This window comes from Trematomus bernacchii, unplaced genomic scaffold (genome assembly GCF_902827165.1).
Source record: "Trematomus bernacchii unplaced genomic scaffold, fTreBer1.1, whole genome shotgun sequence".
NCBI classification, from domain to species: domain Eukaryota; kingdom Metazoa; phylum Chordata; class Actinopteri; order Perciformes; family Nototheniidae; genus Trematomus; species Trematomus bernacchii.
In genome coordinates, this window is record NW_022987739.1 from 8,797,793 (window position 1) to 8,824,718 (window position 26,926).

The 26,926-nt window shown below is 42.3% G+C and overlaps 1 protein-coding gene across 1 annotated transcript in view; it reads left to right on the forward strand.

Annotated features, from left to right (window-relative positions):
- ttll7 (tubulin tyrosine ligase-like family, member 7) overlaps positions 1–26,057 on the forward strand; it is a 70,837-nt gene extending 44,780 nt beyond the window's left edge. The window contains exons 14-21 of the mRNA XM_034146840.1: positions 3,370–3,456; positions 6,241–6,457; positions 8,441–8,736; positions 9,950–10,084; positions 13,545–13,625; positions 15,266–15,426; positions 18,282–18,455; positions 24,589–26,057. Coding sequence (XP_034002731.1) covers positions 3,370–3,456; positions 6,241–6,457; positions 8,441–8,736; positions 9,950–10,084; positions 13,545–13,625; positions 15,266–15,426; positions 18,282–18,455; positions 24,589–24,709 — 1,272 coding nt within the window. The 3' untranslated portion in view covers positions 24,710–26,057. The remainder of the gene's footprint in view (positions 1–3,369; positions 3,457–6,240; positions 6,458–8,440; positions 8,737–9,949; positions 10,085–13,544; positions 13,626–15,265; positions 15,427–18,281; positions 18,456–24,588) is intronic.
- The last annotated feature ends 869 nt before the right edge of the window (positions 26,058–26,926 follow it).

Consider the following 26,926-nt stretch of genomic DNA (forward strand, 5'->3'; position numbering starts at 1 on the left):
AGTTCTGTTCTTAGCTTTCTATGTTTCCCGCCTGGCTCAGTTGATGTATTCCCATTCCTCTATTTTGCTCTCATAGATAATGGAAATACAAATAAAAATGCAGGTGCATGCTCAGCTGGCCTGTGGCTCTGCCAATATGATGAACTAGCAGCAGTACACAAACTGCAAAAGTTGTGTGGCAGCAGTTCAAAGTCAGTGCAGATCCAATCAAAGTGGTCTTCAAGCTCTGGAAATGCACATTAAGCAGAGGGATACAAACAGCCTTTAAAGGGCTGTTGGTAGTCTGGTTTAAAGAAGAGTTCATAGTTTTACATTGATCTTCAAATGGATTTTATGTTATCACAAATCTAGAAGTTTAGATAAAGCTATGTTGGGTAAACTCCCGTATTACATCTGTTCATTGATAACACAGAGAGTTGCAAGCAGCTATTGACTGAGCTCGCATGATGTACAGTAGTATTGTTAGATGTGCCAAGAGCAAGGACTGTCTTAGGTAAGACAGCTTTTATGTGCGCAGCGCCACTTGCTTGGAACAGTCTACAGCTAAAATTGAAACTGAGCAATTTTATTCCTCTGAATGTTTTTAAAGCAAGTCTAAATGAAATGCTCATTGAAACTATGGGTATTTGTAGATGTTGATAAGTATGTAAATGTAGCTTGCAAATATGTTGTATGATATCTTCTATTGTTTTATGTTGTTTTATGTTTCATGTGGAACCTACAGTAATTGCTGCAGGTCTCCCTTGAAAAAGAGATCTATGATCTCAAGGGACAATCTGGATAAATAAAGGTTTGAAATGAAATGAAATGAAGAAGTAGTTTTACCTATTTACCGGGTATTTTTGGTGAGGACAGCTCAAAATGAACTTCAATCATTTGATGGTTAAGAGAAAAATGGGTGGGAACCATAAACTGCACATTAGCTGCTAATCATGTTGCACAGCATGCAGAATTAAAAACACATGATTACTGATGCACATGGCCTGAAACTGAATGGGTCGGTTTTATCCTGCGCACAGCATTTTAACCTGGAGTTCCAGTACAACCAGCCAACACAAAATAAAAAAATAACCCTACAGCACGATGTACATGCCACTAAAGTAATAGCTCCTGCTCTTGTAACACAAGCCACCTACGTACATGCAATGAGTGTAGGAAGTGCGTTTTTACAGCTGCTGTTTGTTATGCAAGAATCTTGTGGAAAAATTGGAACATATTATTTTCTGCTGAACAGTGGGAGTAGAGGTGTCACAGTCTATCCTCTCTCCATAAAGTCTATCTCTCTTGCTTTGAAGAAGAAATGAGAGGGGTCCTTAGGGCTTTTTTTTATTTGTCTAAAGGAATAAGCCCAGTTTTCTTCTGGCTCAGGGGTATGTGTATATTATTAGTTTTTTTACAATGGAGGAAGTGAATTCCTAACCACAGAAATGGACGAGACAGCGTCATCTGTCAAACAGCCAAGACATATGAAGTCGGAGAATGTCAAGGCAGGGGCCGTTTCTCAATCGCGAGGATGCTGGCTTGGTAGCACAGCCGAGCCGAGCATCTTGCTTCAGAAGCAAGGCAAGAATACTTCCTGGCATTCGGAAAACAAAGAGTGGAACAGGCTAGCAAGTGTGCGTCATATGAGAGGCCCCGCCTTACATCTTCCGCCACAGATTTGGGGAAATTGGTCCATGCGCAAAGCATTGTGGGGATTTTAAGGACGCGAAGTCTACCCATGTGCAGCCTCGAAATTTCCCCCAAACCAAGGACGCGGCCTCGGTGGAATTCCAAGTATGCTGGAGATTGGAACGGTCCTTCGGCGGCACTCGATGACGTAGCATCCTTGAAATATTGGCTTGGAAGCCAATATCCTCGCGATTGAGAAACGGCCAGAATCTGCCAGGATGAGAAATAAATGACTGCCTTTTTAACAAAAAAAAAAGATGCAAATCTTTCTGGACAGGACTACACACTTGGTCCTCCAGTGCCAACAAAGTACTTTGTTTGGACAGTGTAGTTTCAGAGCTGACATGTACAAAGACTGTTGGCAAAGAAGTTTAACAGGCAGCTACATATTATGAATGCAGACATGCTGGGTATAGAATGTTTAATTTGCAAGTGATCATTACAAATTCAAATTCAAGCAAGTTGGGAAATAATCGTTAGTGACGGTGGAGCCAGAGATCGCAAAATAAGAGCCGATCTATAGAGGAGCATCATTTGATGTAGACTCACTCTGTTAGAAAAACTTTAACTTTAGAAAGAGAGAGAGTAGCTTTCAGTTAAACTGTCATTTCTTTATACGTGTCAAGTTCTGTTTCTTCCATAGTGTATACCATGTCAAGACATCCATGTAATCTGCTTTGGTGCAATTTTACAAGGTAATGGGCCTCCGGTGGTTTTAAACCACAGTGGGCGGGGAAGCTTTCACGTCGTAAAAGGTTATTAAATCAGCAGACTTTTACTTAAATAAAAATAAATTCTTCAAAGCAAGGCAAAGTGCTGTTTTTAATTATCAAGTTAAATAAACATTAACATATCAAATGTTGGTTGTTAGCTCCTCAAGACTACTTCAAAAAAATATTTAGTGCATCCTATCCTTACAATGAATGGTTCTTTATAATGTTTTATATTTCTCTCATACTCTCATACACATAAACAGGTATATCAAAACTAAAAAGTCACACATTTACAAAAAGGCAAAAGTTCATAAAAAAAGAAAGAAAAGAAATGTCTGCGCCCAATGATGTGTACTTCAAGACTTCCAGACTTGCAAGAATGCCGCTGTACAAATATTCAGCACTTACACACCGACACAGAGAGCCTCGGGCACAGTGACCTATTCACGGACCCCAGAATGCAGCTTTATGGCTAAGCAGAGAGAAAACAATCACTTTTCATCTGTATTTGAGCGTCAAGTGGGAGCCTTTTATGTCCCGGCCGTGAAGCAACATTAATCACCTTTGCTTGCATTTCAGCTCCGGCCAAATGGCCAAGGCCCCAGTATATTGGCAATGGCCATGACGCTGCCTTTTCCAAATTCAGCCTCTATGAGCGCTGCCAAATAGCAAGGCATGTTCCGCCAGGGCCTTTTTTATAACCCCCAGATAAGGTGCATATGCCTGTAAAGTCTCACTTTTTCATCCCCATTTTTTTAGATAATAATTGAAGTTTCTTTTTTTTCCTACCTCGCTTTGACTTCAAAGTAATTACTAGTGATATGAACCATCAAAGAATGTTAATTATTCCTTAATAGTGTTACACAAAGATTGAACTGACGGGTTAGTTCTTGCTGATGCTTGACGATGTATGTTCCTCATGTGACATAAATCATCACCTTTGACCTACTCTAATCGACCTTGTGTGTCTTGCGTTGGTGTTTAGGAGGAGGACATATTGGATCTGCTGGAGCAGTGCGAACTGGACGATGAGAAGCTGATGGGCAAAACCTCCAGGCAACGAGGCCCGAAGGTGGGTGAGAGTGTGAGAGGGGAAGGAAGACAGACTCCAAGAGGGAGGAGGGAGAAAAAGGGCCACATGTCTCAAGGGAACTAAGAAAAGTGCAAAGAGTGTCAGAGGGAGAGAAAGAGAGAGGGGGGGGGAGGCAGGTAGGCAGATGCCTGGAGCTAACACCCCCAGAAAGCATATAGGACGTGATTCAGGAAAATAAAGAAGGGGGTTGCGGGTTAGGCGAGAAAGAAAAGAATCAGAAAACGGCCCAAAGAAAAGAGCCAACTCCCCGAGGGGACAGCTGTCAGCCTGTCTCTCCCGCTCTCTCCCTACGTGCTATCTTTGTTTCTGTCCATCTCCCTCTTTTTCCCTCTCCCCCTCTGTCACATATACCTATACGCCCCCTCAATTTCCCACGACAGCACATTACTCCCTCCATCACCTTGCTTCACTTCTCTCCCTTCACCTCTCCTTCCCTTGCTCTCCCTCTGCAGAACTGCACCCATCCCTCACTTGAGGGCTACATTGACTGGAACACTCAAAGAGTGTGTTAGGGACTCGACAGGGCAGTTCAGTGCTGCATTAGAGAGGCCTTAGCCAGAATGAGGACTTGTTCAGACACAATCACTGTTGTCCAAATTAATTTGGCCCCCGTCAGTTTCGATGTTGCAGAGTGGGCTGTGAGAGACATTGATAGCAGGGGAAAGAAAGAGCTGTGACGGATAGATTCACTCCTCTGGGTGTAGCGCTCGCAAGCCATCTGGTGAGAGTGAACCAGAGAGTTTGCGAGAGCTAGAAGAGAGGAGAGAGCCGGAGGGATTAGAGACCGGATTTTGAAGGAAGGAAGGAAGGGCCGCTAAGGTTTGCTATCGCTGAGGAAATGTTCAGACGCAGAGGACGAGTGGTAGATGGCAAGGGAGGCAGGAAATGAAATAGTGAGAGGGAGGAGAGGGCCCTCAAGTGTTATTTTTCTCTTTCTTATGTTTTTATTTGATTGTCTTTTTAACTCATGTCTTCCTTATTATGTCGAGCTGGACCAAGTGCTCAGATCTCTTACATAAGTAAACGTACACATTAGTATTTGTACTTAGTGTACGAATATTATAATACAAGTAAAAGCCCTGCATTCAAAACTTAACTGAAGTAATAGTACACAAGTATTAGCATGAATAGTTAAAGTGGGCGGATGTTGGCTCAAATAAAGGCACTGGTTGCCCAAGCAACAATGATAAAAGGACTCATCATTCAGATTAATATATATATAAAGTTATTGAATTATTATATTGATGCTGTAAAGTGTTTATCACACACTGAACACATGTTGCAGCTGTTGGGTAGGGATGAAATACATGTGGAGGAGTAAAAAGTACAATATTTAACACATTTAAAAGTACCAGGAAAGGGAAATACTCAAGTAAAGAACATGACATTTGTACTTTACTACATTTCTCAAGTAAATCGTCTTTCTAACTGTCCACCTCTGTAATTATGATGTGTACCTTATCACATTTGTTGCTCTTGGTGTTGCCCCCCCCCCCCCCCCCCCCCCCTTCCTCACCGTCGAGCTTGATTTACCCTCTCACTCATTCATCCTACATTTCTCTTTCTTTCTCCTCATCTGCTCGGTGTCTGCCTCTCTCTTTGTCTTTGCTCTCCACTGTTTATCCGCTGTCTGTTCCCGTCTCCTTTTCTCTCTCCCCACTCCGATGTTCAGTGTCCCTTTTTTCTCCCTCTGTGCTCATTTCCGTTCTCCCTGCTATTCAATGCCTCCTCTCTGTTGAATCTGTCAGATTTAACTCGTCCTCCTCTTTATTTCTCTCCCCATCAATCTGCTGTTCCCATCTTCGCCTTTATACCCTTCTAATGTGTTTAATCTCTCTCTGTCTCTATCATCCTCTCACACTCACAGCTACCCAGCGGTGACTGTGTAAGCCCTGTGATCACTTCCTGCCCATTCATTTGGGTGGCCTGACAGCCCTGCCCTAGCTAACCGTTGAATAACAGATGTATACATGCCTTATTAATCCTATCAGTGTGTCCCCTTCCAGGATGTGAGATAGACACTCAGCTTTAATGAACTCCTTACTAAATGTCTCTGTGTTTTATGGCTGAAGGAGGTCAGGATATACGCAGACATGTTTACTTAGCTGAGATTAAAATGTCTGGTTATTATCAAAATTGCATATGAAAAATAACATTTTCCGAATAAAAGCTGCCTCACAGTTGCATTTACAGTTTATTGGTTGACACAGATATGTAAAAAAATGTAATAAATACAGACTTTGAACTTTTACATGTCAATGACTCAGGTCAAATTTGTTAAGGGCTACTATGCCACTTGTGTTCCCATTCAGGGTTGTAGCCAGGCTTCTGTGTGTTTTTATGTATCTGTGCATAATGAGCCTGCAAACAAACATAGACGTGGGCTAGCCGTGTCACCAGTGACAGATGGTGATGGGCTGGGGGTGAGGAGAGGCTGACAACATCTTAATGTCTTTCTGTATGTGTGTGTGTGTTTGTGTTTGAACGTCCTTGTGAGATGCTTTTTGAGGATTTACAAACATTTAGGATGGTGTTGGGAAATGAAGTGAATTCAGTCAGTGAAAACGGTAGAAGGATATCTCTGTGTGTGTGTGTGTGTGTGTGTGTGTGTGTGTGTGTGTGTGTGTGATACAGAGGATGGGAGGGAGAAAAACAGCATTTGTGTATGATCATGTCTGTTTAATCTGTGTATGAATGCACACATTACCCAATCTATGTGTACATCTTATATCATGTCTGTGTATATGTGTTTGTTTCTGCCAGCCAATGACAGCCATGCCAGAGAGCAGTCAGACTCCCAGACGTCAGCGGCCGGACTACCTGGCTGACTTCACCAGTGGCAGCAGTGGCGATAACTCCTGCTCCTCCTCAGACGAAGAAGAGGAGGAGAGGAGGAAAGCAGGAGGAGGAGAGAAGAGGGAGAAGAAAGTTTCCTATGACCTCGGGGAGAGCAAGGAGAAGAACTTGTCTGAGCGCTCAGGTAAACCAGCAGGAAGTACAAAAGTGTCTGACGATGTCTTCATTAGGAAGCCAGACTGTGGGGGTTTGACAGAGACCTCGTTTCCTGCAATCCTTCTTGTTTGCTTTGTTTTTTTTTTTGCTTGCTTCCATCTGATTACAGCGGATAGCTTAATTCAGATGTGCAAATTTGCTCACACAAATTCACATTTTTAAGTTTCTGTCTCCATTTTCCATCTTCTCTGACTCCAACAGAACAAAGTGCAGACGTGAGATATATGTTAACGCATATAATGATGCTACAGGGACATTTAAATTGATCCTGTGATGCTACAAGTACACAACACCCTTCCCTTGGACCCTTTTAACTATTACAGTTTGAAATGTATTCATAGTTGTACAGACCACATTTACATATACATGGAAACACACTTTTTCAAAATACAAATGCAGAGTTTTGCTTTGATCAGTACCTATAGTGCAGCAAGCTGAAGGTTGAGATGGGGTAGCCAGCAGGCGGCACATTACAGATCTTCATCAGCCATGCCAGTATATATGTGCCTGATTGTTGTGATACAATGTTAAAAGGTCCTTGGATTTAAAGTAAACAGGGTGATCACAGTCTGCAACTCATTATAAGTGGCGCTTTGTTGCTGAGTATCTATATAAACTGGTTTTCTAGCTTCACATTGGACAAACACAAACACAAACACAAGCACATACACGTTGAAGCATTGAAAAGCACTTGAGTAAAGAAAGGTGCCCTGAACAGTTCATTTCCAATTAATGAAGGGTGACGCCAGAGAGGAGGAATTTGATTCAAAGGGAAAAGGAGAAAAAAAGGAAAAAAGACGCCTTATATTGTTTACCTTTAGATCTCCTTGAGTTTAATGCTGAAATATTCCTAGTTTTATAGTGAGAGGGATAAGTCTTACACCAATTCGTATAGGTCACAAACATCAACTCACGTTTGCCTCTCTGAAGTGAGAGACAGGGTACCTTTCACAGAAGCCTTATATGGCGACCTTGGAAAGAAAAAAATCTTCAGTTGCATTGTGGGCCGACAGTTATACTGCTCAATAGAAAATACACTTGCATGAGCTCATTCTATTGGTCACAAAATAAGGGACAAAGCCATTGAAAAACATAAGTTTTGGATCTGTGTGTGTGTGTGTGTGTGTGTGTGTGTGTGTGTGTGTGGTGTGTGTGTGTGTGTGCATAGAGGAGACGGCATCACTGCCAAGCCCTACTCCATACCAAGCCACCAAAGGGCTGCTCGGACTAAGCCCCATAATGCTCTCATTTGGCAAAAAATAAAAAATATCCAAACCTCAGACACCCAACCCACCCACCCACCCACCCACCCACACACCCACACACACACACACACACACACACACACACACACACACACACACACACACACACACACACACACACACACACACACACACACACACACACACACACACACACACACACACACACACACACGTCTGCGCACTTGATGTTAAACACGCACACACACTGCCCGGAAACACACTTTAATATGCTGGTTGGCAATTTCAAGGGTAACGGAGTGTGCTAGTGCAGATTTGTAGCTTTATTTCTTGTGTGTTTGCATGCGTGTGTGTGTGTGCATTTGCGTGTGTTCATGTGTTTGTCTGAGAGAGAGCTGCTCTTTAATCCATCCCCAAACCAGACAGAACTACTGTTTAGTTTCTGGTTTTGACTACATATGCTGTGGTCAATAATAACACACACCCACACCCACACACACACAAAAAAACACACACACACGCCACTGGGCCAGTGTGCCAGAGCGCTGCAATGGGAGTCTTAAAGCCACACTTCATCTCCAAAGCCACCAGGCAACGGATGGAAAACAGAGAGGAGAGCTTGACAGTGACATTGAGACAGGATCAGGGAAGAAAATAATTTGAAGTGTGACAGTGATTCAGTGTTTCTCCCCCCTCCCTCTCCCCTCACTTCTGTTTCTCTGCAGGTCGCATGCACTGGAAACCTCCAATCAAGTCACACAAAACCAGCCCCGCCCCCTCAGCTTCCCCAACACTTTCTGGACCAATCAGGCGCTCCATCTCCTGCCCTCGATCCATCGCCTCCCTCTCGTCGCCCAATGAGGTGCGGGCGTTGTCCTCCAGGCCTTCTCCCACAGTTCCCATGGCCACGCCTCTCGTCAGGCCGAGCTCCGCGACGCTGCGCTCTCATTCGCTGAGCCGCAGTGGCTCCGCCCACCGTGTCCCTCACAGCAACAGCCTGGGGACCATCCACTCCAACATCGTAAGAAACGCGACACACAAAGAAGTCTTTACAATTCAGAATGTGTCAGATAAGTTGTCAGTCACAGAAAAGTAAGAATTCATTTTTGAAAGATTCAAACTGTCACATTTTTCAAGGAGGCAATCCTCTACTGATCCACTACTCCAAATAGTTTGAAGGAAACAATCAAGAGTTACTCCCCGAATCCACACACATTCACCATTGTTGCTTTTTTCCCCTTGTTGCATACATTGTAGCCTGGCCCAGTAGGAATCTGTTAAGCAGCTCCTTCAATACTGTATAGGCGTACTGTATTCTTCTATCATGTGGCCATCTGTTGCTTTCCGCCTGCCTCCTCCATTCACCCTCCTTCTATACAAGCACTCTGCTAACCTTTGGTCAAGTGGAACAAAATAACACGGAGCAGAAAACCTTCTTCAACATTAAGAATATAAATACTTGGAAAACCTTTGTACTGAGAAAGTCCACAGTGTTGGTTGTACGTTTGTATCCTGACTCACTTGTAAACAAAATGACAGGAGAACTTTCTTACATTTTACTTATTTTACTGTCTTTGCATACTGACTTCTCTATGGGAATCACACCCCTGGGGATAAGGACATGCTGGTACAGGAAATCTGAAATTGGATATACGTTCACCAGTGAGCAAGTGCTATAGAAGGAAAACATCATTATTTTTAAACAAAGCGTGTTCCTGATACCACTCTGAGCCAACTGCTTGTAGAAGAAATACTGAGTTGGGACTATAGGAGGTGGCAGGAGGATAATACATTTAAGAGGGCAAAAATGTCTGTCGATGATGCCTGATAACTAATAATATTGGCTAATAGTTATTATACAGTAATAAAGCATCACACCCTGCTAACATTGTTTTATAGTGTAAACAATATGTGAATTCAGCTTTATAATCTGTTGTGCCTTGGTGATTTGGAAGAGCCCTCTGCGTCAATTGGGATAGATTAAATGTTACATTTAAAATGTATTTTCTGTTAATAACATGATGTATTAAACAGTCCGTTTGGATACAGTAGGTGTGATACTATATTTTGTAATGAGACCTTTTGCTTAATATTAATGTGTGTCAGTACACTGAATTGGTTTCTCTGTGTGTGTGTGTGTGTGTGTGTGTGTGTGTGCGTGTGTGTGTGTGTGTGTGTGTGCGTGTGTGTGTGTGTGTGTGTGTGTGTGCGTGTGTGTGTGTGTGTGTGTGTAGGGCGATCCGCTGATAAACCTGAGGAGTAAAGAGCAGGAGGCCGAGCTGGTGCGTCAGACTCTGTCCGCGCTCACCGCCATGAGGATCAGGTTTCCGGGAAAAACCGAGGAGGAGGCTGAGGCTGTGCTGGATGAGGTGTGTGCACTATTTATAATTTATTTCTGTGTTCACTACCTTATACAATATGAAAATCAACATTTTTCAGTGTATCAAAAAGGATTCCGAGGCAGTAACAGGGTGTGAAAATGGAACAAAGTAAAGTAAGACTGAACTTAACAAGGACAGATAGAGTGGGAGTGAACATGGAGTACAAGCGGTGAACAGAAATCTGGACCCACTGTATTCCCAAAGCCCCCTCTGCGGCCAGGTGCGGTCACTCTGCAGTCTAACTAAAAGTGACCTCCTTGCCTCCCTCTACAATAGCCTGCCGCTCTGGCTTGGCTCCCATTGTCTTTCAAATGACCCCAGTGACAACTTGTCGGTCAGTTTGGAGCCCCGTGCTATTCCCCACTGCTCCTTTGTATTAATCAGTGCATCCTCTATTTCTGCTCAGATCTCTGTGTCCTTCCATCTGAACCAGTCTTTGTAATTGTGTGTTTGTGCTAATGCTCAAGCCATTGCTTAAATCTACGTTTTGTAAAGATGCGCATCTAAAATAATTAGAAAAACTGTTTAAGTGGACAGAAAAATCCCAGGTTAATGGATGTATATGATGTTTATTAAGTATATACTATTATAACAGTTTGCCCAAGAATTCCAGAGCACCTATTAGTTAACTAATAGCTAGTAATTAGTAGCTATACCTCCAATTACCATAACTATGTGTTTCTTTATGACGAGCCATACACAGTTTAAGCTTAATACATCAATTACCTGAAGTTATGTATTTTTGTTTATGAAAAATGTAAAACAAGAAAAAAAGGAAATGGATATCGCATTTTGTCAAAGCAATAAATAAGTCATAAATCCACACAGCGGCAGGGGCTCACCTTTGACTCACACCGGGAGCAACAGCACAGCGTGAGAAAATTAGCTGACAATTGAAGCGTCTGTCCGGTCCACTCTGACCTCATTTACGGCCGTCACTGTCCTCAGAACCAGCTGTCCTTTCAGCACCACAGTCCCACGGTGCTGAAAGGACAGCAGCCGGTCAGACTGTCTTCACCGCTGACTAATGACAGAAAGACCACCACAACAACATGGTCAAAGGACAAAGAGTTCCTTAGTTGGCTACATGAGAACCATACAGGATTTTTTCAGTTTATTGTCACCTTCAGGCCAAAGTTAAGAAGATGGAGACACGAATTTAGTTTTTTAAAGATTTAATATTTTTTACTACATTTTCAAAAGGTGTTTTTTAGTCAACAACATTGCATGATGATTTCATAGTTTAATTTAGATGTAGTTTTGTCAAAAATATTTACAGTTTTTGTAGAGATGTTATACTGGTGTAAGGTACCATGGAAACAATCCAATAAATATAGGCCAAGTGGAAATCCTGCGTTTATCTACGTACAGTATGCTCAATGAATCCTATGCATGTTTTCTTCTTTTAAGAGCAGCGATGTGACTGATGCTTTGCATTATTAATGTTTATGGTTCAGCTTTTACATTCTTATTATGTGAAATGTATAGCACTGAACCATTGCAACCTTTTAAACATAATTAATAATAATAGTAATATGGCATCTCATAATGCCACAACAGGGGACAATACAATACATAATACAAATCAGGCATCTGTAAGATCATTTAAGGGTTAAGGGAAAGCATGTGATTGTAATGATTTCGGTTAGGTAAGGGCAAGCCCCCATGTAATTAATGTGAGCCCATACATTCCCATCACAAGAACAGCTAAATCTGTTTATGTGTGTGTGACATCTGGATGTGTTGAGGTCATGAGAGACAATTATTAGCACATCTGTACTGTTAACAAACCCTAATGAGAGCACCATGGAAACGCAGATGAGCAACCGCACCTGTACTATTCAGGGTTTGCGTCGTGAGAAACAAAGAGCGCTCACCTGGCAGGAAAACAATCTTTGGCAATTTATGTTTCCCTCTTAAAATTGAGGTGTAATTGGGCTAATGATATGTTTTTATTGGATTCATTTGCTCCTTTATCTTTCACTCAAAACCATCGGCAGGTGAAATGTATGGAGTGGGTTTTGTTTTGCTTTGAGGCTAATTTATGTATGTCAAAAACAAATGTGACAAATTGGTGTACATCGGACCAGATGGTTCATAAGGTTCTTAATAAGAGAGAACACGAAACGACAAACAACTACCTTCTTGGAAAGCGAACAAAAGTGTTTACTGTATACCTAGATCTGCATCTGTGAATCCTTGTGGATTGTTTTTATGCATGCGTCACTGTTTGTGTGTGTGTGTGAGTAAACATCAAGTTTACACTGGAGCCTCCCAATGGGAGCACTGTTTGCAGGGGATCCACGTGATATGTGAGAGGTTTATGTGCACCAGTGGGGATATGTAGACTTAGTCAACAGAGCAACAATAACAGTGCCTGTAGGTACACAGTGATGTTGGCACCAGGAGCAAGTGCAAGGGAATATCCAGCACAGCTTTTGAGCATAATGACACATACCCCAAGGATTTTCCGACACACCCGCAACACATTGGGTGTTTCTGCTCAAGAACCCAAGATCACGACTCAATTATTCTATTATCCCTGTGTTGTGATACAAAAAAGTACCGCAAGAGTCTTCTACAGAAAAGCAATGCATCTTGTAAATACTTAAATTGTTTTTATTTATTAAAGAAATCTATTTGGCAGGCCACTTACTTTAAGCTAAATACAATTTGAATTTTTTAACAGGTTTTGAAGTAAAGACACGTAGTCTTGTTCCAGTAAAAGCACGAACAACTTAACATTTAAAAGTCCTCCTTACCTATGGAGTTTTTTGTGAAGCAGGAGATTTGACTCTGACGAGAAGAATTGACAATTGTTTTGTCAAACTGACTTGAAGCTGACTCTGCAGACAAAATAACAACACACCGTTAATATGTGCTGTAAACAATCTCTCCCCTCTTGCATTATATTTCCTGTGTTACCTAGTATCATGTGCAAGATTCCGAATATCTCACAAGCATTGCAGCGCTGTCCGTAATGGTACTGTCATGTTTGAACCTGGAACTTTTCTATAATGGATGTCTTATGTGTGAAAACCAAAAAAACATTACTAGACAGAAGCTTAAAAACCCGGCAGTGATCCCGTGTCTGGGCCTAAGTGTGAAAGAAGGTCTGCCAGGAGGAATGTGTGATGGTGGGAATGAGCTCCAGTCTTTGTACATTCCTGATCCCACACTAAAAGAAAGAACTAGAGTTAAACTGGGCTCCATCTTGGCAGGTGTTTTCCTCACTGGATGATTTACTGTAGTAACCCTGGGTTTTAGAGCAAAAAACACAGTGGCGCTCACTTGCAATATTTGTTTTTGCTAAAATGATACCTTAAAAATGAAAACAGATTTTTTTTAAATGTGTTGCTTTATTGTCCTACTTATTACTTTAAAACAAATTGTATGCATGTTTAAAGGATACTTTTTTGACTTTTTTATTCCAACTTTTCTTCCATAGATGCACGACAACTGGAAATACCATAAGTCAAAGGTGGCTTCCTATTGGCTGGTGAAGCTGGACTCTACTAAACAACGAAAGGTTAGTCCTATGCCTTAATCACATCTAAAGATTCCTTTGCCTTTCCAGAGAATTGGAAGATATTTCTCGCTTCAGGTCTTCAGTAGCTAGAGATGCTCAGCAGAATACTGAACAACTTCAAGATACGCTCAACGCCACACAATTGTATTCAACCTTTGTATACAATTTTTGCTAGAAGCTAGAAAAGGGGTCACTGCTTCCTAGGCTGACCCCAATAGACAAAGACAGACAATTGATGAGAAGAGAAGACAATAACTTATAGCAATTAATACCAGGTAGATTCAGAAATCATGCTTCATTTATTGATACGTCTTATAGTCTAAACAATGGGCCACATTCATCTTTTGACACCTGTATAAATCCGCCGCCTTCGTCCTTGCTCCCAGTCTATACTTACTGTCACTGTGTATAGAATGGACATTATTAAAACCCGGTGAAATGACAAAATGTCACAGCTCCTACCTATTCATTTGAATGCTTTCGAAGAACTTTTAAAATAGGAAAATAATCCGCAATCAAACTTCAGACAAAGAGAGAAAAAAAGACAAGCCTGAAGATCATTATCATGTCAGACAGTGACAGGGAGAGAGACACCAAAAAGGATGTAAACAAAACAGAAGACGGGACAAGACGTGAAAAGGCATCCGGTGGGCGTGTCAGTAATGATGTGATCTCTCCGCCACTGCTTTCTGCACCACTGTGTTGTGGGCTGTGGCGCTGCGAGCCGATGTTTTATTCGGAGTGGAGCAGCCTAATGAGCAGCAGGCAGAGGTCAGGAATGCAGCGCCCACCGCTCCGCCATCTGATTACCATACCAAAACATATCTGTGTGTGTGTTTACTCATCTATCAGTTTGTCTTGAGTGTGTATGCGTGTGACTCGGTCGCCTCATATTGCTGCAGGGAAACCTCGCCTCTCCGCATCGCAAACACATGCACGCACACACAGTGAGACGGGCACGTCAGTAATGAGGAGCGAGGAATCAAAGTCAAAAGAGCCACAAGCGCTGCACTCTGAGCTGGGTGAAAAGAGAAGGAAGAGAAGGCAGTGAGGAGGGTAGGGATGGGGAAAAAGGAAGGAGGGAAGATGGAAGACTGGCGCAGGTGTCCTCAGACCGCTGGGACACCTTCTCTCCAAGACTGACGTCGCTGCAGCAATTAGTCCTCTCCACTGTCTGCCCCAGCATTTTTTGTCTTGCTTCTACCACACACACTCTAACACACACAGTTCACATAAGCTTTATGTCTGAGCATGCTTTAGACATGTAGTGAGGAGTTGAGCAGGATAAACCTCCTCAACTCCTCACTACACAAGGTCTGATTAAACTAGTTTCAGGATGTGTTCAGGGAAAACATTATGTGCAAAAAATACTATATGTGTTGGTGGGAAGTGTGTGCGCTTGTTTATTCATTAATGCAACTTTGCTCTCTGTTACTGAGTGAATGCATTAGCCTCTGTGATTGCTAATTTTAACCGAAAAATCTTACGGTTGGAACAAATGCCAACTCACGCATATCAAATAGAAATGCCGTCACCTTTTGTGTCGCAGCATTAATTTCCTTCATTATCGCATGCTTGATTTAAAGCGTTCTTTCTCTCTCATTTCCTCTCCCATATCTCACTATCTCCGTCTCTCTCAGGTCTTGGATATTGTCCGTACCAATGTCCGCTCAGCGCTGCAGCGGATCTGGAGGGAGCCCGACGTAGACAGTCTCCACCTCTACCGGCTCTTTAACCGCGTCTTCAACCGGCTGCTGTGGAGCCACGGACAGGGCCTGTGGAACTGCTTCTCCAACACTGGGTAGGCCAGCATGATCAAGTTATACACTGGGAGAAGATACGAGGGGAATGGCTAGGGTCACAATCCTAGGTGGTATGAATAGGCCGCCCTTATTGAGAGAAGAAATACAAGATATGTCGATATTATGACTGCTATTGGTGACTTAAACCAAGAACATGAAAAATCGGACGATGTTGAAAATGTCAAAGTATCACTGAGAACACTCTTGAGTGCTGAAGATGTTCATTCACTAACTGCTCACATACAAATGATCACACTGCAGGCCAATTACCACTCTATTCATTATATAACCCTGCTCTTTCATCTCCATACCTTGAAGTTCACGCTCTACGCAATCTCCCCATGTCCTTAAGCCCTGTGTTTTTCAATATATCATTTTCAGTGACAGCAGGGTTTTATATTCAGTATGACGAGGGAGGCAACAGCATCTGAATGACAGAGAATGAGTGACAGACCAACCAGACCCCGCTGCACCTTCCTGAAAGCTCTCGGGGATGAAAGAAACATGTTACTCCGTGGAGACAGGGTGCAAATTAAGGTCACAGATCTGGGCTGTTAATCAGAGCTTTTTCACAGGTGAGAGCAAGAAAAGGAGAGGGGAAGAGTGGAAGCAGGAAGGAGGTGAACGCAGGCCTCTTAGTTCTTTTACCATGGTTTGTTATCAGATACTTTGAAGTTTTCATTTGGCTTCTTCTTATTTATTTATTTTTCCTACTTTTTTGATGCGACAGTAAGTGGCTTTCTACAAGATGAGTCACTGCAGGGAGAGCCAACTTGATCATGTTCTTATATAAACTCTGAAATGGCAGAGGCACACACACGCACACACACACAAAAACACACACAGTAAACTACTATTTGCATTTGTTGTTCACAAAGGCCTTCTTAAACACATATTTTGCTTCCCTAAAAGATGTATGAAGCCTCCACACATATATTTCACAGGCATTAGCCCTCTTAAACAGAGCCACACATGCAGCAACACACACACACACACACACACTCACACACAATTCCCTGTCTATGCAACCCTGACATGCAGACAGCTGCTGTGCTGGTAGCTTTTCGTCTCGTCTGTGATGAAGGTGTGACCTTCCTGCATCTCCTCCTCTCCATATTCTTTACAGTTCAGTTGTTCAGTGACCGTGTTTCCCTCGGCACAGAGGGCTCAGAGGGTGTAACTGAAGTCGCAGCCCACAGCTCTACATTTTCTCCTCCCTTACTTCATGTCAGTCGTAATTGAGGGAGAGAGAGGAAGTCAGTGGGCAGGTGACAGAGATGAAGGGGGGGATAAGCAGAATGAGAGAAGGCAAGTGACCCGGTGACAGAGAGAAGCAGAGAGACGACTGATTGAAAATGAGACGAAGTAAAAAAAATGGTAGCGTTGTTTGTAGTAGATGGCTGGGTGGATTAGCCTAGCCTAGCCTAGCCTAGCCTAGCCTAGCCTCCCCCACCCCCCCAGTATGATGCGCCCCATGCAGCTTTTGTCTGACTGCAGCCTGCCTCGTTGATCCAGCTAGCTTGGTAGCCTTTCGTCCTGGCTGCTCCTTACAACAGGCCATGGCCCCAACATGGATGAAACCAACAGGGGGGCCCCGATGTCACGCAGAGACGGAGAAGCAGTGCACCTCCAAAAGCACGCTCCAAATCCGAGTGCAGCCCCCCCCTGTTCCTCTAGGTCTCTTGTTTGATATTTTATCTAAGGGACTTAACAACAATCAAACGGCCTAGCAGCTATTGTGGGCGATGAATTCAACAGGCTTTGAAAAAGACTTAGAGAAAGAGAATGGAAACACACACAGTTTTGAGCCCTTTCAGTGGAAGCCCCCCCCCCCCCCCCCCATCTCCCGTGGAGAGAAAGGGGGTAGACATCAAACGTCCCCCCTGGGGTTGTGTGTCTCAGTTGTGGAAGCTCTCTCACAGTCAGGGGTATGTCCGGGGCTGTAAAGGGGGTTAACTGTACTTGGATTTGTTTTATCCTTCCTCTCTGTGTCTCTGTGTGTCTGTGTGTCTGTGTGTGTGTGTGTCTGTGTGTCTGTGTGTCTGTGTGTCTGTGTGTCTGTGTGTCTGTGTGTCTGTGTGTCTCTGTGTCTCTGTGTCTCTGTGTGTCTGTGTGTCTGTGTGTCTGTGTGTCTGTGTGTCTCTGTGTCTCTGTGTGTCTGTGTCTCTGTGTGTCTGTGTGTCTGTGTGTCTGTGTGTCTGTGTGTCTGTGTGTCTGTGTGTCTGTGTGTCTCTGTGTGTCTGTGTGTCTGTGTGTGGGCACATGTTCATGCACACATACATGAACAGTAAAAGCCACACATTAGATAACATGTTTCCATACATATGAATGAATGTTACTTAATCTGTGTGCCTGCATCATGCATATTAGTGTTTATTTAATTCATGAAAAATAATGACAGGCGTGTGTTTCCACCAGATTTTATTCCTATTTATAGGGTAGTCAGATGATGATAAGATTACATTTTATATTAAATAAGTTGGACTAAAATTACAACATTGCTGGTTTAGGCTCAACAAAATTGAATACAAATTGATGACAAAAAAAGTACATTTTTGACACATTAAGAATCACATTTGAGAAAAAAAAGCTGACAGCTGAAATAACAAGACAAACAGTTTGGAGTTTCATGCGCTTCAATTAGACCAAAGCTACGAAAGATGAAAATGATTGAAATGTTACTGAATTTTAGTCAACAGAACACGACTCAATCGTAAAAAGCTAGCTAAAATAACCACTGGAGCACACTGGAGATATATATGTTTTGTTCCTATTAGTGAATACATTGAGACAGAGACTCTGACTATTCACTTCATTTCCCTCTCTGTGCATGTTCTTCCTCTTTGCTCTCCAGTTCTTCGTGGGAGAGCGTCTTCAGTAAGAGCAGCGAGGTGGTGTCCCCGCAGGAGCTGCAGTGCTGCCGCCGGCTGGTCCAGCTGTGCAGAGACTGCCTGGTAGTCGTCTTCAAGTTTGTCTCAGAGTCCCGCGGCTCTTTGACCGGACTCAGCCCCGAATGGGACGACACCAGGTGAGAAGGACACCCAAGCCTTTGATGTCTTCCCACTTAGCTCTTTCTTTTTTTTTGAAAGATTCTTATATCTTTCTTGCTGTAATATATAGTTCATTATGCAGTAGCTGGATATGCTTCAGAGACACAATGGGATTCAAGATCTTACTGGTAGGTCCCCCGGTTAAAGCTGTGTCTTCGTGCAAGGCATTAACCTTGTTGCTTGAAAAGTTTTGGAGTTTATTTTTGCTCTAGTTTACATAAATGTTCATAAAAGTATCAGAAATATCACAACAAACACATGTTAGGAGCAGGAAAATAAGCCCATCAGGATACTGAACCTGGGTTAGATAAACAGAAGACGTCCTTGGTGTTGGGAATATTTATTTTGGTCCAGAAGGAAACTGGTTAAATCCGAGTTTGTTAACGCAGAACAAGTAACATAGATGTCTCAATAAGCTTTGTTAAAACTCCCTTTAGAAGGCACTGAAAGAAGACACTTTGACACAAAGACATAAAACTTTGGTTTCAACAGCTTTCATCATGAAACCTCTTTCAGAAAGCATTCCCCCTTTCCCCTCCATGGAGACTTAGAGCCATCATCCTAATCACATAACCTCGATAAAACAAACAAAAAAAAATATCTGCCTCATTCTATTTTTAAGGTTGGTCCCCGCAGGAGACAGCAGCTCAGGTTTGGAGTGAGCAAACTTTTAAAGAACATATGCTTTGGGCTGGCAGACAGGGAGGGAGGAGGGCGAGGAGAGGGGAGTGAGGGAGTGTGCCGTTAACAGGAAATAATGGCCCACAGATTAGCGCTCAGGTTAGCCCGAGGCCCCCCGAGGCCTGCTTAATTCAATTAGAGCCCAGATGAGCCTGTGTAGCAAATGACCTTATGAGAGAAAGAGAGCGCTCTTTTTTTCCTCGGGCCTCGCTTTACATGATTCATAACTCTTACGCATATTTAAACAGGCTATCACTTTGCGCCTACAGTATGAAAACCTTAGCTGTTAAAAGAAAAAAAGCATGTGGGGTTTGTGTACAATTGTAAAGCTCCTTATGTTTTTGATTCATCTGGCATTGTGGCTATTGATTGTTTTATCATGAGTATATTTGTTTTGAGGATGGATTCAGGATGATACATTAATCAGGGGTATATGGGAGGACCAATTGGATTTTATAACTCGCAGGCACACAATGAACACTCTGGTGTATCAGTATGTTTGCAGTAGGTATCCTTTAGAGTCCATAAAAAGCATGCATTGGTCTGTCTCTCCTTATTTCTTCTGTGTCTATATATGTCTGTAAAAAAGCTTACCATTTGCTGCTGGACCAGCCTCTACCCATGGCTCCACTACACCTGCTGCTGTCGCTGCCGCTTCTTCCTCCTCTTCCTCCGTCTCTTCGCCCCTCGACGCAGGTCTCTTGCTTGGTTTAGTTCTGCTAAACCCCCCATCCTCCAGCACCGTCCCCGTCCCCTGCTCTCTTCTGCTGCCCACCACCTCATAGCTGTAACCAAGGCTTGGTCCCACCTGCCCAATGATGGTTGCTTTCGCTGCACAACCAACAGTCTAGCATGGCCTCCTCTCCTTTCCCTCACTAATATTCAAGTTTGAATTGACTTATACAGCATGATAATCAGATGTGTATTAAACCACCTGATGCCCAAAACAATAAATGATGGATTTGAAAGGAAGGAGACAGGAGAAGGAAGCATATGAAGACTGTTTGAAGCACTGTTTGTCTATAGCGCAACCATCCGGCCAGCTTGCTGTACATCACCAGCCAATCACCCTGCTGCCACATGCTTTTAACTATGCCTTTCACTCAACGCTTTTATCAAGAGCATCTTACCCTGAGTGCATTTTCAAAACGAGTGGCCTCAGTGGGAACTGAGCACCTCACCTGCACCACATCAGTGTCAACCTGAGCACCGCACTCTTCTTGTCACAAGAAGACAGAAAATGGCTCTGCTTGCATCACGTGTTTTACAGTTTCACAACACCAGCGGTTCACATCTCTCCATCAGGCATGCAGGGAAGAGTCGCAAACCGCCGCCACTTCAGATGGATGAGAAGCAATTACGATTATTCTCTCATTGATGCATACGTTTCTATGAGAGGGTGTGTATGAGAGTGTGTGAGAGTGTGTGCGTCTGCATGCACATCATGTGGCTGTTCATCCATCCCTCCTTAATTACTGTGCCCACATCCCACTGAGAAGTACATTTAAACCATAGGTTATGTTTGAAACACTACTTACATGCTCTACAATGTGGCTCTAAAGAGATCACATCCTTACATTTCCAGTCCATCCTTCCTTCAATAATTCTTAACAATGTTTTCCTATTGACATGGGAAACACAAAATAAGGCAATTTAGTACTAAACACTTTGGAAACCCACCCACTGGTTTCAGATTGCTGAAGCTTCACATTAGCTACAGCTGAACTTGTTCATGTATCTAACATTAAAAGAGGATTGTTAATGTTGTCCTTTTTGTCACTAGCATTAGTAAGGCCAGCGTTGAATAAATGCTGGGACTCAATAACTTGCAATGGAGGGCCAACATCCAATGAGATGGGTTGTTTTAAATGATAAGAAATGTGATATATTCTACAGATCTAGCTACGGACCAGCCTTTTTTGAGAACACTACCATTAGGGCACGGTCACACATGCTTCAAAAATGCATTGGCGAATATTTACCTCCCATTTTCTATTCCATGAGAGCGCAGGGGCAAATAAAACATTCACTTCAGGGAACAAAACTCATTTATATCAACTTTGACCAGCTTCAACCAATTGCCTGTACTTGGCACCGTTTAAGCAAACAAATCTAATGCTTGTAAAAAATGAAACAAGATTCTGTGACTGCACTGAATTTCTCTCCTTTTCTTCACTGTCTTGCTGTTAAATGCATTTGACCTGGCAGCCACGTTAAAAACATTCAAGCCAAACCCAGGCACTTCTCAACAGACAGAGCAACATGTTCTGCATTCTTCTGCATTTGTGTGGACACTCCCGTATGACACCTGTTAACTATTTACTCATCTATTGAAGGCTGATTTCATTGATGTCTTACAGTTTACAGTTAAATAATTCAAAAACAATGTCATATCTGAAAGACCTGTTTGACAAACTTCCAAATTCTGGTTAATGTAACTACTGAAATCAAATATAAAATATTATAATAAATCATACATAAGTGTAGCTTCTGAATATCCACACCACGCCGTCTCTTGTGCATGCACACACACACACACGTGCAACACATACACTCACAGAGCTCTTGGCAGCTCTTGCAGGCACACATCAAAGTGGGTCTGCAGGCCGGGGTCTTCGGGGTCTCCATTGTTGACCACACCTGCCCGCTCTTGTTCAAGCATCCTTCCTCTGCTGAGTGCCCTGATCAGGTGTGTCAACAGCCCCATGAGTCTTAGCAAAGTCCTTCAGTTGGCGTGGGCAGATGAGAGGAAGTCGCCAAATAGCTACTCTAATGACTTTCTTGTTAAGCCTGGAATTACTGTCACTACCCAAAGACAATTTTCCCATGATGACAAAAGTTTCAGATTCTATTAACTTTCATCAGTCTGAAAAGTGCGGCAGTAATTAGGGTTAATTGGGGTGTTGAGCTGAATCTGGGTTGCAGATAACCTTCAAGCCTCTTTGTACCTCTTGGTTTACGATTGCGTCAGCTGCTTCGGCAGTCATCCTCTCCATCCTAAGTCATGGTATTGCTTTCTGTCCGTCCTCCTCTTAATTTGCTGTGGCAGTTGCATATCGATGGAGCGCTCAGGAGTGGCATGGAAGGCCTGTCAGTACAAACAGTGGTAGATTGTAGCTTTGCATGTAAGGAGCGGAGCAGGGGAGCATCTTTCTGTCTCCCTGTCAACTGATTGATTGAAGCAAAGCACAAGTGCATGAACAAGCCTCCCTCTGGCTTTCAAGCATGCACGTTGTTGCCAATACCTTCTTGATGATCAAAAGGAGGACGGACCTGGAAGATACCGGAATGAGAGTCCAATTAAATATAGCCTGCAGAGACAGCAGCCGCTTGGACGTGAGAAGCCCTCCTACCCAACCCCCCGCCACTACCAGCAACGCGATGCTATCTATGAGCAGAATATTCTCAAAGTGAATAGCAGAGGATCTCTGAAGAACACACACTCGGGCCCTCGATGAATGTTCAATATTTGATAGTCTTTTATTTTAATGGCATTTCCATACCTGGGCTTGGTATTTTTCTAGTAAAGGCCTTATGGAAATAAAGGGAAAAAAAATCACACCACATATCCATGAACAGAATCCCAATGGATGAACACGTGGAATCTCATAGGTGGTGGGGAAGGGAAACATGAAAAATGTAGAAGAAATTAATCCAAAAGGTGACACATAATCATGGAATCAGTAAATGGCTTACAGCAATCCTGCCCGCCTGCTCTCTTGGGTTTGAGTGTGGGAGTTTAAGAAGTAGTGGCGGACCTTGTTCTGAGCCCTTGTTCGAGTCCAGTCAGAGAAGAAGAAGATGTGCTGGAGGGATTCCTACGGCCCACTTGAAGCTGCTTCAAGGACACTCTTGTTGAACTAAATGAAGTTAATTTAAAAGCCTTCTAACTCTCCTGAGTCTGGGACTGTGTGGAAGCGGACGCCCTTAGCGACATGGGCTTTTTTTTCTTTCTCTTTCCGGTCGACTTTAGAAGAAACTGCTCGGCTAATTTGTTCAAGAGCTATTTCACAAGGAGAGAGAGAGAGCTGTCAGAGAAAAGTATGCTATCTCCGCACCAGTTTAAAAGAAGATATTATTTCTTCATTCTGTAATCCTCGGCCCCAGTGGCTCCCTTTTGATTAGATTGTCACATCTTTAACATTTCCACAGGGACTATTTCTTTGGTCCGTTGTACTCATTTAACTAAAGGAGTATTAGATGTATTTTTTATTAGCTAAAGATCCTTGCTGCATTTGCGGCAATAAGGTCACATAATGTACGCCATCCCAATATGATTGCCGCAAAAGAATGTAAGTCACTCTTCCAACTGATGAGTCTGGAAGAACTTTCCCTTGTCTCATGTTTCTGAACAGTAACCCAACATTTGCGTAACCTTCAGTTAACCTTGTCCAGGATTTGATCATATCATCTGACATTGCTCTGACAACCATATCTGACTCATTTCCAGTAGCTAAGGATCATGGGAGCAGGGTTCAGCCCCTCCTCACTCATCTCAACCTGACGCTGGTCTCATTCTCAGGTACTGGAACGCTGTTAGCAGGAGCTGCCTCACTGCTCTGTCTCGGTGGAAGGTGTCATAGAAAAGTCTTAGAAAGATACTGAAGCCTATACCACGGAATGATAGGTGAGGATTTTATGTTCATGATACCAAAGATTTTTTTTTTTTAAAAGGGTCGAAGTTGAAAAATACCGTTGTCCTGAAAGAAGAAAATAGATCTGCTTCTGCCTGTATATGGTCAATAATGTATCATTCTACAAGCACCTACATTAATACTGCATACAACCTAATTAAGAACGATTGTAACTGAGAGTACGGTGTAAATATAATTTTAGATTTGGTACATTCCATACAATTAAAGCTGTAATGATTTATCAATTATTCAATCAAATGCATCGTATTTTTCATCAAGTATTGTGATGATGGGGTAGTAAAAATGGTTGATGATAATCACTGATAATTCTTTCGAACCAAAAAAACAATGAATTGCTGTTTTCAGCTTCATATATATGAGAATTTTAGGCTTTTCTTTACCATACATTGTATTACAGTGAATATATATTTTGGTTTTGGACTGTTGGTCAGACAAAACAAGACAAATCTGTGTGTGTGGTAAACAATACATCTTAATCTTAAATTGGCTGTAGAGGCAGCCCCACACAACCCCAAATCATATGTATCTCACAGGTTTATTCTTTGGGAGGGTGAGGTTTTAATATCTTGAAATCACCAGGTCATTATAAAGTGTAAAAGTGCAAACAAAGACGGCCATAAAACTGTAGAATCAATATATGAAAGGTGTGCAATATGTGGTGCCGAACACCAAGGAGCCCTGACCTCTAAATAATGAACTTTGCATATCTGATCCTCTCATTATGTTCATCCTTTCCCTTAATCCCACAATCCCTGCTTTCTGCCCGTCTGTCCAGGTATCTGCTGCCAGTGACCTCTCAGTTCATCATGAAGTGGCCTTCGTCCAACTTTGGCCGCATCTCCTCGGCCAGGCTACGCTCACGCAGCCTTTTCGCCGCCAGGATGGGCCACTTCTGAAGTCACCATGGCAACTCTGGCTTTCAACACCTCGCTTTTTGACCTCAATCCCTCTCCCCTGACTCTCACCCAACCACTCTGATCTCAGCAAGTCCGGCGCCACAACCTGGGCCTAAATCCTTGAAAGATAAACAAGGAAAGTCCGGATGATATGGGATTTCTTAAGGGCCTCGTTCAGTTTAGACCTAGACCAGCAGACCACCCGCACCCCTGACCCCAGTTACACCAGACAATGGGTTTCCCCTCTTATCTCATTGTAATTGCTGTATTATACTTACTCAATGTACAGTTACAAGTCATGGTACTGTAAAAGAAAAGGATTACAACTACTAAACAATGCAAGGATTATGTATTTTGTAAGGTATTCCATGAATGCAGTGAATGCTGACGCATAATGCATATGGAATGATAAACAAAACTATCCCTTTTTTGATAAAGTGGATCTAAAAAAAATTAAAAAGCTTATTTTTGCTGGCTGTAATTAGTTATTATATGTCAGAATTTTTATTTATTTAATAACTTATATCAGAGGCTTTATGTTTCAACAGTCACTTTATGTTTCAGTTTTTACAGTGGAGGTGGTGCCCAGGGAACTGTGTAGCTTCTGAATGCTAACGCTTCATGTTTTACCTGTGTGATATTAAGGGCAGCACTGTAAAGCAACGCAATGTTAAGAATGTCAATGTAGTTTTAAAGCCAAGCCTCTTTGCCTCGTAGAGAGAGAGCTGACAGCGGCCACAGCGCAAAAGAGCCAAACTCAAATGTTAAGAGAGCACCCAGTTCCTAATATGCACTTTGCAGTATGTTACAGAAAGAAGAAGTTGGTGCACATTTCAGTAGTGTTTGCATGTTTAGAATTTAGTCCCTCGCCCGGATTTAGTGGTTAGAAGAGCTGCGTTTGGAATATACTTGAAGTTTTGTGTTGTCATTATTAATTATGATGTCTTTGTATCGCCCTCACTCAGAAGGAGAGTCTTTTAGATTTGTAGTCTGGAGTACAGATGTGTAGAAGATAATGAGGATTTGTTGCATCACTTGCAGATTGTGCGGCACGTTGAATGGCTAATAGGCCCAAATGTTATGTACTGTAACCACGGTGATTTGCCTGGGACAAGCAGCCGCAGCCTTTTTTTCTTTTTCACCGCACTCTAGGTACAAGTGCCAGGGAGATTGTGGATGTGCCAATAATAACACATCTACTTCATGTGTTCAGTTGGGTTTTATTTAATGTTAATATATCATAAAACTACTGTAGGACCTCAGTTAAGTACAGTATTTAATGTCAATAGGGAGAAACGCAGTGTTATATGATTTGTAGTTTACTTGGCTCTGTGTACTACCCCCCCCCCCCCCCCCCCTTTGATAATACTAGACATTTAAAGACGGCAGTGTTTCAGCACACGGTGCATTCTCTAAGCCTGACTAACAAGTGTAGCAGCAATGCTACGCTAAATCTACTTAACCCCCCCCCAATACTCTGAACATCACAATGCCAAATGTCTTTTTTTGCCTGATTTCATTTGTGTTAAGATATTAAGTATTTTTTTCATTGAAGGTGAGATTTTTTATTTTACATAGCAATAAAAAGTTTAAACACACACATTTTCTCTTTTTGTCATTTGTTTTCTTCAAGTAGACATTATTTGTACCTAAAATTATTTTTAACCTGCAGAGAGTTTCGAATGAACAACTTGGTTGCTCTCTATTTTCATGATGCAACAACGGTCCCTACTGGAATAGAAACGGGTATGTTGTGGTGATCAAAACATAAAACTGCTTTAAAGGTCATGAGAGAAATCAATGCAGCACAGACTCACATTCAAGGTAATTGGTAATGGTGCTAAATTCTCCAAATCCATGATTTCATTTGACGCTTCATTTTCAGTTCATGAATTGATTCGATTTAAAATAATATTTTTTCAGCACTGAAAGCTATAGTATGTCATAAGACTTGAGTCTAATTTTGTAAACATTAAGGAGAATCATCACTTTTGCCTTTCATTTGAATGATAGGAATATAAAGCTAATTTTATAAATTATCATTTATTATGAAAATCAGGACATACTATAATAGCCTATACATTTAGCCAATACAATTTATATCAATTTAAATTATTTATTAATATTCTTTGCAAAATGTGCAGCGTATAAGCAACAGTTTTTTTTTACAAAAACAAAGGAGCACTTTCAACCTGATAGTCTGTTTAATTAACAATT